The 13,887-nt window shown below is 42.2% G+C and overlaps 1 protein-coding gene across 2 annotated transcripts in view; it reads right to left on the reverse strand.

Annotated features, from left to right (window-relative positions):
* Positions 1-13,670, reverse strand: part of Ergic2 (ERGIC and golgi 2) — a 30,853-nt gene extending 17,183 nt beyond the window's left edge. For both annotated transcript variants that reach the window (XM_041636942.1, XM_041636938.1), the window contains exons 1-6: positions 13,563-13,670; positions 7,234-7,376; positions 5,203-5,311; positions 2,865-2,911; positions 2,140-2,210; positions 70-110 (exon numbers count right to left, since the gene is read on the reverse strand). In XM_041636942.1, coding sequence (XP_041492876.1) covers positions 70-110; positions 2,140-2,210; positions 2,865-2,911; positions 5,203-5,311; positions 7,234-7,339 — 374 coding nt within the window. In that variant the 5' untranslated portion in view covers positions 7,340-7,376; positions 13,563-13,670. The remainder of the gene's footprint in view (positions 1-69; positions 111-2,139; positions 2,211-2,864; positions 2,912-5,202; positions 5,312-7,233; positions 7,377-13,562) is intronic.
* Positions 13,671-13,887: the final 217 nt, after the last annotated feature.

Consider the following 13,887-nt stretch of genomic DNA (forward strand, 5'->3'; position numbering starts at 1 on the left):
ACAAATGCATAGTTTCCAACAGAAAAAATGGTCTAGGTTTCTATGGTGATGACACTGTTTACACTTTACCTCTGCCACTCTCTCTGCTGGGGTGAAAGGTCAAACACTGCCTGCCAAAAAGGAGAACATAGTCACTGACAAATCCCTTGGTGTTCATATAGCATCAGTTTAAATGTTTTTCTATGAATAAGAAACAAACTTATAGTACTGCTAAGACATAGTCGAGATTTAACCTGCAATGTTTTATACAACGACAGCATCGGGAAGCTTCACTAATGACAACTATCTTCTTGATATTTGCAGGAGCAAACATAAGCTGACAATCAGAAGCACAAAATGCGTATTCTGGGACTGAAAACCAGTCAAGCTCAGCATTGCTGAAACTGGAAACTAAAATTGAAAGGGAACCACTGGGGATGGGGGAGGGGACAGGTGACAGATGGGGCGAGGCCTAAGTGGGAACCCAAGCACCGCAGCCCTTCCTCCTCCTCCTAGGAAAGTCGCAAAACAAAACCACACACCTTTGCTGAAAAAGAAACCCCAAAAGCCCAATAAAATGAAAAACAAAAATCACAAAATTAAGACTAATAGTGCACAGAGGCCACAGGGGCAAAGGAGAGTGCTCAGCTGGCAACGCACTCGCCTTGCAAGCACGACCTGGGTCTGCGCCCATGCAGAGCAGCCAGGCATGCGGCATACGTGTGGAGCCCAGCACGGCGGCAGACACGGGTGGGTCAGCCGGCCTCGCCTAGTGGCTAGGGTTCCAGGACAGTGAAAGATGTGCTTATTGCAAAAACCATGGTGGACAGCACCTTTCCCAATGACGACAGTCTAAGTTCAGGTCTCAACACGCAAACACGTGTGTCAGTGGATACACACATAAGCTATGAAAAAGCACTATAACTGAATATTCTGAAAACAGTATAAAATGGAAGTGTCTCAATGTTTACTGGTAACCATTTTGATCCAAATCTGCAGATCACACTCTAGTATGTTATAACGCTATCTGAATTTATAAAGTAAATTACATTTACTTACTCCATGTAAATTACAATAAAATAAACTTTGTTAGTAGAAAAATAGAGATCAGAAGAGGGGATTAGAGTTGCAATACTAAATTATTTTTCTATAAACATTTCTACTTTAGGCATGCTTTATGGTCTTAATATGAACTATCTGCCTCGGGTTCCTAAGCAGAACCCAGGACCCCAGCTAATGGTATGATGTGGAAGCCTGTAGGAACTTGGGGAGTGTCCTGGCTCTGTCCCGTCTACACCGGATGAAAGCTCCTGTCACACACTGCAGCATTCATGATATTCTCCCAAGTACAAGAGGCCAAGAAACCACGGCCTGAACCCTGAAAGCTATAGCCAGAACCAATAGCTGCTCCCTCAAGTTGTCTCTGACAGGGATTCTGTCACAGGGACTTAAATGTAATGAAAACAAGCTGAGACCAAAGACAAACACATTTTTTTTTTTTTTGGCTGTAAATTCAAGTTAACTCAGCAATCAGAACTAGTCCAGGGTTTTCCTGTCTCAACCCAGTCAATGAACTGAACTCTAGTCTTCCTCCATCTTTGTGACAAGAAAATGAATTTAAAAATGAACACGTAAATTACATGCCATGGGACCAGAGGGCCATGTGCTCTTTATGAAGCTGTTTTAGAGCTATGATCAGGCACCAGTACGAGCATACTGACCCTGTAACATACTGTGCGGTGAGTCAGCTAAGAACAGCTTGTGCTTCGAAACTACTAAGAGCATCAGCACTGGAAAAGGTAAAAGCCAATGAGATTCCCTCCGATGTGATAAGAAAGCTACAGCTCAGATGTTTTTAAAGATTTAGGCTTGGTGAAAGTAGCACAGGTCATAAAGTCCTGAGACAACTACAAAGTACAACTTCTAATCTTCAGGCAAATACAAGAGGAAGGAATCTGACAGGAAGCAGTGTCCTGAGCTATAACAGACCCTAGAGGCCTACCCAAAATGCCAGCTGTGGTTATTTCAGCTTTTGATATTAGGTATAACTTTTCTCCATCACAAGGTTCTACAGAGAATTTAGATGACTTCTGAAATAAAAGGGAAAAAAATCAGATATATTTCCTGCACAAATTTAAAAACCACATAAATCAAACTTACTGGTTCGTAAGATAGACCATCTGCAGATGCAACCATGGTCTCTGCTAAATCCAGTACATCTGCTCCAACATCTGCATTAAAACAAAGTTTTTACATTCTGTACTCTGATCAAAATGACCATATGCTATAAAACAACAACAGAGACAACTTTTATTTGTTCAGAGTTAAAGAGTAGCATTTATTATGTAGCTTTTGTAGACAGTATTCCAAAATTTCATGATTTTATTTTTCTCATAGTAAAAAAGCTAAGGTTAATAAACTGGCCAGCTTGCTAAAATTAAACAGCCTCTAAGCATTAAAGATGCTGAATACAATTAATCACAAGAGTTACTTTAAGAATTCAAAGAAATTATAAGGCAGATCTACTTAGACTTTTAAAAATACCAAATAGGAAACTTTGCTTTGAAAGGCTAAAATTTTAACGGTGTTCCAACATGGCATCTGTTCAGGACCTGAGCTAGCTCTCAAAGCTCAGTCATAACGTATCTCCTTACCTCTTAAAACCACTACCTGAAGAAAACTGAACTGAAAAATGAGACTCATCTGTCCTAGAGTGCAGGGCAAAGGTGTAAAAGGTGGAGTGTGGGTAGAAAGCCTGACTTCCCACAAAGACAGACAGTCTGCCTAGATCACAACTGACTGCGAATGCTACGGTTCTTTACACTGTAGTCACATTCAGAAAAGTCAGCGAGTTGACAGCCTGGTGACGGTGACGGTGTACTCACACTGACACTTCATGGCAACGGTAATGTCTATGTTGATTCTCAACTTGCTGTAAGAGAAAAGGGCAGCCATCAGTACCCATCAATCAGCAAAACACCAGAAATGAAAATCAACACACCTATGAAAATGTGGATTTCAGGCAGGAAAACACAAGTTAGAACTTAACTTGCATTCCTTAAAATCAGAACAAGAACATTAAAAAAAAATTCTCTTTTGTGTGACCCTCCTGATGTGGTTATGGGGAACTGAACTCTGATTCTCTGCAAAAGCGATGAGAACTCTTAACCACTTAGCCATCTCTCTGGGCTCCTACACATTTCTGCTTCTCCATGTTTAACAACAGCCACCTTTGTTAATAGCGACTCCACAGCCAAGAATCCCAAGAAACTAAAGCTCGCCTGTTTAAACTTCAGATAGAACAGTCCTTTCAGGACATGAAACCCTAGTCAAGAAGAAGGTATTCCAAGATTCTTCTTCCATTTATCATAAAAACCACACATTATGTTGGGTGTCCTTCAGTGCCATTTCTTTACTGTGGAATAGAAAGTAGATGTTTCAGGTTCAAGCATACATGCCCAACAGAAAACAGCCAGCCTTAGGACAAAGGAGAGCAAACTACCAGGAAAGCATCTGGTGCTTAAGGATTTCACAGCCCTTTCACTCTGAGATGGGCTCTCACTGGGCAGCCATAGCTGGCCTGGAATTTATGTAGATCAGGCTGGCCTTGAACTCACAGAGATTCCTTTGTTTCTGCCTCCTAAGTGGGGGATTAAAGGTGTACACCACCATAACTGGCTTTACGTGGCCTTTAAATAATAGGCAACCAATGCTTTGTTTTCAAATGACTCGTTCTTATAAAAATTAACTTTCAAATAGTAGAATTAACCATTATGTGGTGGTTTGAATGAGAAATGTCCCCAGTTTGGCGAGGTCTTGCTGGAGGAAGGACATTACTCCCACTTCTGCTCATTCTCTTGTGTTCATCCTCCGGCAGGCAGGCCACGCCTTCTCTGGTATTATGGACTATAGCGCCTGGAGCCACAAATCAAAACCCTCTTTCTTCTATAAGTTACTTTTGGCCAAGGTATTTTATCAATCAACAATAGGTCACTAATACACACTACTAATAGGAGAATGGCATAAACACACTCAGTTCTGTGCTTCTGATCAAAAGGAATCAAATTTTTCAGAGCATCATAGTCTTAAAATTGTCTGGAACTCTAACCCCTGATATCAGTACACGCGAGGCTCAGGGAGAGCTGGGAGAACCAGTGGTGGAGGCCAAGAAGACAGGCTCCTGATCTGCCCGAGACCACAAAGAAAGCCAAGTGTTTCGATGATGCTGAACACAAAGGAGGTTGAGAAGTCACCAGCACCCTGAAGATAACAGATGAGGGGTTACAGGCAAAGACACCGAGGCCAGACAAGAATTCGCTGCATGACTAGCCCAATGCTATGCACAATTCACAAGCTGCGAGTGATTTAGCTCATAAGTGAGAAAAGCCCTATACTTACTATTTCTATTTTACGGAACAGAAAATCAGAGCATACACAATACAGAGTTAATGGCGTCCTGAATTGTGTACATGACACAGTCATAGCAGAGCTGGGATGTAAAGGAAGAGTATCTCTCTGCCCACTATCTGCAACCCACAGAAACATCCAAATGAAGCAAAGAAATGGCTGTCAAGCTACTTTTGTCTCTTAGTACTCTGTCTTCATGGGTTTAAAAGTTTCAGCTTAGCTTAGCATCCGCAGGCTTAGAAAAAAAAATGTTTCTAGGTGGGTTGTTTTTGTTTTGTTTTGGAGATGGTAAATAAGTGCATAATGAACCTGCTTTAGAATTTAAACAGTATTTAGAGGATTCTAAAATGCTTCAATTAATACAAACAATTAATGAGGATTTCCAGTGCTATTTCTTTTTTTTTTGTTGTTTTGTTTTTTTTTTTTGTTTTTCGAGACAGGGTTTCTCTGTGGTTTTGGAGCCTGTCCTGGAACTCACTCTGTAGACCAGGCTGGCCTCGAACTCACAGAGATCCGCCTGACTCTGCCTCCCGAGTGCTGGGATTATAGGCGTGCGCCACCACCGCCCGGCTCCAGTGCTATTTCTTCAAAACTAAGATAAACCAAAACCAAACCAAACCCATGGATAGTTTAAAAGGTGCATCTAAGGGTATCAAGAAGAAAAATTTGCCAGCAACCACATGGTGGCTCACAACCATCTGTAATGAGGTCTGGTGTAGACATACAGACAGAATATTGTATACATAATAAATAAATATTTAAAAAAAAAAGAAAGAGTTTAAAAAAAAAAAAGAAGAAGAAGAAAAACTTGGTTACCTAGAAAAATCCTTGTCTACTTCATATTCGTACTTCATCCAGGTATCTTGATACACTGAGAATTCCATTATTGTTAATAAAGCCATAGTGGTAAATGCTATTAGAGAAACTAAGGAATCAAAAAAAGAAAAATAGAATTAAAATAAAAAGGTAAACAGGTATCTTAAGCAGGATTAAAATGAGGTTTAAAAAAAAGGAAAGTTTTCAACATGAACATTATTTGAATAAAGAGTACAAATGATTTCTCTTAAAACATTACAGATGTTTTAAAACAGCTTAGAAATGAAAGCATGGAGCACAAACAGGAACACAAACATCTGTGTCCTGCTTGCCTTCAGTTCAGCAGTGCCTAACCCCAGAAGACAAAACTTTACACAGCACAGGTATGTGCTGCTCACAGCAGTTACAGACAGGACAAGTAGGAAGCATGCTGACAACACCGACCTAGACACACTTCCCTCATTACTAAGAAACACCTATGTGCTTATAATGCAACTTAAAACAAACTAGGTCCTAAGATGAAAAATCAGATGAGCTCTCTAAGACCCTAAAATACTACCACCTACTTTGCAATGTCCTAAATATATTACTGTATTGCAAATTAAGTAGACACCTAGTTGTGAGAACTCGCTGACCAGCACACGACACAAGGCTGTGCACCCAGAGCAGGCTCTCCTCACTGTCTTCACTCACAGGGGCAGAACTAGCAAGCCTTTTATTGCACTTTATTTTACTTACTTGGGTTTTTTGTTTGTTTGGGGTGTTTTGTTTTGTGGGGTTTTTTTTTTTTTCTTTTTGTTTTACTTTGTCTTTGAGCCAGAGTCTTAAGAAGTCTATAACTACTTGAAGCTAGTCTGTAACTGACTACGTAACCAAAAATGATCTTGAAGTTGAGATCCTCCTGCCTCCACTCCTTAGTGTTGGGATTACAGGTATGTGCCACCATGCCCAGTTTACGGTGCTGGGGTTCAAAACCAGGGCCCCACACAGGCTAGGCAAGCATCACCAAGTGATTATATGCACCTTTCATTACACATTTCTCTACCCAATGACGCTCAACAGCATATGACTGTTATCTTACTAATTCACCATAGGGAAGAATAATAGGAAGTATTATTATAGGTAGAGACTTTCCTATACTTTATCACTTCCTTTATTTAACAAATGCTCTAATTACTTACACATAAAAAGTTACATAATACATTCGCCCTAGCAATATAAATACTAACATCCTCACTTCACGTAAGAACTAAGACAGACGAGGACTTTCTTACAGCAAGTCTTTACTGTCACCCAAGGCAGAACAGGAACGGGGCTGTGCTGGCAGCCTTTCGTAAGTCTCTCCACTCTCAAGTCCATTTATATTAAGAATAAATTATATTTAATCCCAGCACTCGGGAGGCAGAGGCAGGCGGATCTCTGTGAGTTCGAGACCAGCCTGGTCTACAGAGCTAGTTCCAGGACAGGTTCCAAAGCCACAGAGAAACCCTGTCTCGAAAAACCAAAAAAAAAAAAAAATATATAATACAATAAGATGTATAATCTATAAACACAGCAACACACAGCTGGAACAGCACCGCAGGTAAACTGTACTACCTGACCACTAACGTGTAATATAATATATAATACGATAAGATGTATAATCTATAAACACAGCAACACACAGCTGGAACAGCACCACAGTAAACTGTACTACCTGACCACTGACGTGTAATAATATAATATAATATAATATATAATAAGCATAATCTATAAACACAGCAACACACAGCTGGAACAGCACCACAGTAAACTGTACTACCTGACTACTGACGTGTAATATAATATATAATACGATAAGATGTATAATCTATAAACACAGCACCACGGGTAAACTGTACTACCAGACTACTGATGTGTAATCAGAGGCACTGCCAGGCGCTACAGAGAACACCGATAGTTAAAGCAGAGTCATTCGGCACAGGATGAGCAGTTCCAAAGCCAGCGCCCACATGTTGGTGATCTACTGACCAGAGTCTGGAGCGAGCTCACCTGTTCCCCCACTGGCTGATGTCTCCACATAGCTGTCAGGAACCTTGGGAAAGGCGTCTAACTCTCTCACCAAACTTAAGGTTTTTTTCCGATTCAGTCGCCTCATCTTCAGATAAACCTTCCTCTTCCTTCATATAGTCATGCTAAGGAACAAAGAGGTAAATGAATATACGACCAATTTTCTCAGAAATCAGCATTCTCAACTCTCCTTGACAAAAAATAAAATAGTGAGCCCTTTTACCCTCTTCTCCATTTTCACTCTGACAAAATTATGAATGAAAGGCAATATACAAACACAAATTAAATAGAAAAAAAAAGTGGGAGACGGTCACATTTTCACATTTAAATTGTTCAAATTTAAATGTTAAATTTTAACATTTAAAATGCTTATTTTGTATTAAGTTGACAAATTATATATACATATGTATAACTATATATAATTTCCATATATATGGAAAAAGAAGTTATAAGGCAACAAGAGCTGTAAGTTCTCAGATACTTATAATATTAGCAACACAGGTGCTTCTCAGTGTCCATGGGGAGCCGATTACACACAGTCAGAAAGACACAGTGCTCACGCATTTCCTCAGAGAGCAGGCTTGCAAATGGTCCCAGCACATATTCTCAAACATTTTAAAATCATCTCTAGATCACCTACAAAACCTAAGCAGAAACCTAAGACAGGCCCCACCATCACTCATTGTATATGACGTCTGTGGTGTACATCTGTGCATCTATCTGCCCGTGCACGTACGCACGTACATGTGCATGTGGAAGCCAGAGATCAATGCTAAGGATTCTCCTCAATCTCTCCACCTTACTCTTTGAGACAAGGTTTTCCAGTGAACCTGGAGCTAATCAATTCAGATAGACTGATGGCCAACAAGCCCCAGGCATCCTCCTGTCTCTGAGGGACATGGCACCACACACAGCTTTTAACATGGGCACTAAGGATCCAAACTCTTCAGGCTTGTGCAGCAGGCACTTGACTGAATCACCTCCAAAGGCCTCTTATTAAACAGTAAAAGTGTTCATGTCTCCTTAAGGCAAAATCTGACTCTTCCCTAAACTCAGTCCAAGTCTAGTACAGATTTCTGACAGCACACCCTCCAGCCCAACTCTATATCTTATTCCCCCTCATCTCCTGACTAAACTGGCTCAAGCCTGTCATCTTTCATAGGTACTAAATCCAAGAGAAAAACTTCATGTTGTAGCTTTGTCTAGAACGTATTGATACCCATATTCTCATTCCCCGCGCGCGTGTGTGTATGCTTGGCTTGCGTGCATGCATGAGCACATGTGTTATGAGAGAAATTTTCTTCATGATAGTCTCTTGCTTTGACCTTAGAAATTCAGCAAGCACCCAAATCTCAAAATCATAAACTGAAAAGTCAAACTGTTACAAAACCCAAGACTTTGAAAGTGGACATGATGCTCATCTCCCCTCTAGATTTGGATTCCTCTCATCTTCATCTCAGCCACGATCCCTCAGAAGACTATCTCCTTGCCTTGTACTCTATATTTCTGTCCCAGTAGTCCCACACTGAGCTACTTCATCACTGGCTTTCTTCCACTGTCTTATCTTAATGATTGACAGTACATACCAAACTGCACAAGCCAGAAACACAGGTTTGCCTTCAGACTCAGCTTCTTCCTAAGTTTCTCTGTTTGCTTTCTTCCTGGGGCACAGAAGGCCCTTACTAGGTACATTAGTCTCAATGGCCACACGTTGTGCTTCGCCTCACTCCCTGACCACTAGGAATCAATTATTAACAGCATCAGAGGGCACATTATCCGCCTTGAAGCCCTCGAGTCACTTCCCACAACACAGGAGTCAGGCCATCCAACATGGCTGCAGAACCCTCCACAGATCACGCCCACCACATACCTTGTCCTTGTCTTCCCTCTGAGTTCCAGCAACACTGAGAACCTTTCAGTACTCACTCTGCTCTTTCTGCAGCATTAGTTCCTTGTTGTCTCCCCCAGGCTCATGTGACTGACTCCACTCACTCTTCTGGGCCTGTGTCCCTATGGCTGTTTCTAGCCACTAACAGTCAAAGGAGGAACCATATCTAACTTCACCTTTACAAGGCCAATGCCTGACACAGCAGGCAGGTAAGCCTTAGAGATGGAAGGGAAACCTCCATAGCAGCACAGATTCCAAATCCAAACTGCCATATTTGGGTAAATGAACATTTAAACCGCTGCCTAAGAGGAACGGTTCTGTTTTGTTCACTAGAGAGTCGCCAGCTTTAAACAGTAGCTGTAAACGTTGAAAAAATAAATAGGGGATTCTACTTTCAAAACTTACATATAGTTTTCAAAGTAAGCTTTATAAGTAAAGCTCCTTTTACATTATACCAAGAAACTGTGGGAAGTAGCTGTTAGTCTCACAAACTCCAAGAACCAACACAATCTATGCATTTCCCCTCTCTTGAGCCAGACAGCGCAGCCCTCGTGGCTCCCCCGAGACTGTTTCCTAGGATCACCACTGTTGAGGGAAGCAGGCTGCCACTCGACTTCTGCCCATTCCTGCAAGCTCGCTAACGACTTCCAAGAAGCCCATTCCATTTCCAACACTTGTCGCTGTATAAACCATTGTTGTGACACGAACAAGTTATCCAATGCTTAAAAAAACCATCAACCTGCTCTATGAAATCCTACTTCCTCATGTTGTAATTCCCATTTAATACTTCATTCCGAAGACTCTCAGGGTAAAAAACTTGCGTGTTCTTAATCATATTTCGCACTCCATCGCTTCTCTTTAAAGTCTACCTTCCCTTAATAATAGCAGTTAGACATACAGAACTAACTTTCATGTTAAGTACCATTCAATACACTTGACATATGAACTTACTCTTCTATACCGCAGATGCCACTCTGATTCCTTCTCATAAATAAAAACCGCAACGCATTTTTCCCAGGAAGGTACAAGTGGCACTATGCAGAACAGAGATTTGGTCCATGCAGCCTAGCTGCAAAGTTGGCTCCAAATTGTAGTGCCCCTGCCTTCCGTTCTTGTTGCCAACTTCGATGGGTGCATAGGTGCATTCAAGGCTGCCCCACGGCCTCTACACCTGAATCAGTCAGTACTTGTCTTTCCCCCATTCCACCACCATCTGATGTCTCCAAAGGCACTGTACACATACGGTGTATACACACATATGTAGGCAAAACACCATTCACATTAAAAAATGCAGTAGATAGCACAGGGTTTTTTGCTTTGGATATCCTTATTTAGTAAGATTAACACTGTAACTTTATCTATTTCCATCTTCAAACACAGCCTTTGATGCATTATTTTTGTATATAGTCTTTGCACGATCTTTCTGTTCACTGATAAACACCGTATGTACACGTTAGTGATCTCTAACACCACTTCTGGTTTCTCTGCTGTCTCTTCTAAACTGTCCTTTAAAAAAAGTAACAAAAATTAAACCTCACAGATATAGTGGTGGCAACTAAGAGAATAATTAAACAACTGCTTAAGAATTAAGAAGCCTCTTCATGTTGAACTAGACACCAACACTCCTGAAAGCAACATACAGTCAATTTCACCATTGTATCCATTGAATATAATGAGAATAAAATACAGAACCCAGAAAACTTCACACAATTAAAGTTTATTACTTCTAAAAACAAAAAAGGAAGAATTTATTTTGGAATGAGACTTATCTTTTTAATTACATTTAAGGGGAGGGAGACCCGTGTGTCCCGGCACGCACGCAGACGCTAGAGAACAACCTGCGGGAATCAGTCCTCTCCTCCTACCGCCTGTGTCCTGGGGATGAAAATCATCAGGCTCGGGGGGCACCTGTACCAGATGAGCCACTCACTGGCACAAAACTGTGTCTTCTATTATCAACGTTTCACGAGTCACTTGCTATTTATAACATGCACTTCTCAATGAGAAACAGTTAAAAGATTAGCATACAACTACACTGGAATGAACTCAACTATGTCTTCAAAGAGATATGCTGAAGTCCTAGGCCTTGCCACTTGTGAAAGAACCTTATTTGGAAATATTCGGAATCTCATTTGGAAATAATCAGAGTGCATTGGAGTGATCCAAAAAAAAGAACTGGTATCCTTTCAAGACCACATGATGAAGGCCCCATTATAGAGAGAATGTTACACAAAGACAGAGCAAGATTGCTCAGGAGCAGGAAAGCAAGGAGACACTCTGTCTCACGCCTTCAGATAAAGCAGGACCTTTCCTACATCTTGGTTTGGAATTTGAGTCTTGAAAACTGAAAAGAATAAATTTCCACTATTTTAAGCTTCCTAGTTTATAGTCAATAGATTTAATCCCATAAGTTTCTTAGTGATAAAAAGTTCACTGGGAAGACAAGTACTAAGTTTTGTGATCTGAACCAAACTATCTTCTAGGAACTTACTAGCTATTACGACAAAGTGAAGATCCTCGACTTCTCTGAATTCCTTTCATATTGTCATCTAAGAGGGTAGTACACATGGGCTATGCCAGCTATTAATCAAAACAGAAGTGAGGTTTTAAAAAATATCATTTTCAGAAGAGATTTGAGAAGCATTTCTAGTCAGGATGTGAGCAAGTGTGAGCGTAGTACCTCTGAGGTTAATGGATAATTCACAAACCGAAGATGTACTTTAACAGCGTAAACGTTAAGAAAGAGTCTACCGACAAGAGATATTCCAACAGGAATCTTGAAGAGTCTGGAAGTGCTTTCCAGCAATAGGAAGTTAGGACAACAGCAGCTACTCAAACGAAGTTCACGAGATTAAAATAAGGAGATACAAACAGAAAATGTCTACAATATAAATGTTCTTCAGGAGCAAGAGAATGAGTTAACAAAGTCTGGATATAAACAAGACTGGATGCAGAGGGGGAAAGACAAATGTGTGCATTACTGAGAGGGGAGCAGTTCTCCAAACCAAGAAAGACAAGTGTTTGAGTTCCTATTAATCATATCCCCCGCTCCTCCAATGCTAATGAACTTCGGGGGTTAGAAATAAACTCTTCCACAGGATCTCCTTCATTTTCTACTGTGCCTAAGTAAGCAAGCCACAGGAAACTTCAGGAGTCAAAACATGATAAGTAACAAAAACTAAGAGCAGTATGGTAGGTACTGTTCTAAATACTTCCATGACTTGAAATATATACCCTTCCCAACTTTTCATGAGGTAAGTAATATCTTATTATTCTCATTTAATTGATGAGGAAACTGGGGCGCAGGAGTCAAATGATAAAGTCTCTGGCATTAAAACACAGAATTGAAATCTAGTAAAACTATCCAATAGAATTTGTAGCACACAAAGTCAAAAACCAACTTTTCTTTAAAAATGAATTATCATTTAAATGACTAACCCCGTGAAAAAAAAATGCCATTTTTTTTCTAAATCTATGTTGCTCTTGTTCTAGAGTACAGTGACTTCCTCTCAGAGACCTCTTATCTTGCCATATTTCTGTAACTTATACCACGAAGCTATTATAATACTCAGTAATGTCGTGAAGTTTACTATCAGAAAGCAAGCTTCTCCTCCTCTGAACCCTCACTACAAAAACACGGAACTTCTATGTGTCAGGATCCTCCTCTCTAAAGTGGAATAGTAATAATAACTTAAGGCAATAAACAAGGCAGGCAAACAACTCCTCCGCAATCCAGCAGACTCGTTTCTTTAGGTTCGTACGCGGGAGTTCTACTCATGAGGAGAAGAACCGAAATCCGGAATTACAACTTCAAGCCAAAGAACGAAAATGTCTATTTTTAACTGTCTTTAATTGCTTCCGAAAACCCACCTCGCTGCATCGGAACAGCTGCTATCTGCCTACAGTCTGCAAGGCACTGAAAACCACACATAAAGTTAATGAGACGTTAGCTCAGGGAGCTGTCAGGTCCCGTCTACCGACACCCACGGCAGTCCTGGAGCAGGAGCCGAGCCATGCCCTCTCCTCCAGGCCGGGTCAGCAATGGACAACGGGACAGACGCGGAGACACACGCACAGCACCTGCCTCGGCGTCTGCGCCCCGCCGGGCCAGACCCGGCCCCTCTCCCGGTGCAGGCGAGGCCGCCGCTGCCCACGACAGCCGGGACGAGACAACGGAGGGCGCGGCTGGCCCGTGAGCGGCCAAGAGACGGAGCCCCGGGCCGCGGTGCGCGGACGCCTGCCACACTCGGCAGGAACGCCCCCAAGCAGCGGAGCGGCTCGGCCGCCACCGGCTCCACGCAGAGCCACGGGGATTCGACCTGGGCCAGCGTCGGGACAGCCGTGAGCCCTTCGACCGCGCCCATGTTCCCGTGCGCCCCGGACGACAGCGGGAAACGGCCCCGGCGGGGTCTCGGCATCTTACCCAGTGCTACGGTCCCAGCCGACCGCCATGTTTCACAGAAGCCCGGGTCGCCCGAGCCCGGCGTCCGCGAAGATCTCGCGAGAGCAGAAGCGACTCCCACAGCCGATCGGGTTTGAAAGGGAGCGCCAGCGGAGACCTCGCGATATCTCTTGCGTGGCTGGGGTGTGATGTAATCAAGCGGCGCGGTGAACCCGAAAAGGGCGTGGCTACGTGGGAATGAAGCGAAACCACGAGGGGCTGGCGTTGTCCTGGAAGGGAAAAGTTAACCTTCCGTGTGACGATGGCGGGAGAAAACGAAATAGGGACGCGAGCGGCTCCTCAGGCC

This window comes from Microtus oregoni, unplaced genomic scaffold, assembly GCF_018167655.1.
Source record: "Microtus oregoni isolate MIOR12 unplaced genomic scaffold, Mior012 000002F_ref0000024, whole genome shotgun sequence".
NCBI lineage: Eukaryota > Metazoa > Chordata > Mammalia > Rodentia > Cricetidae > Microtus > Microtus oregoni.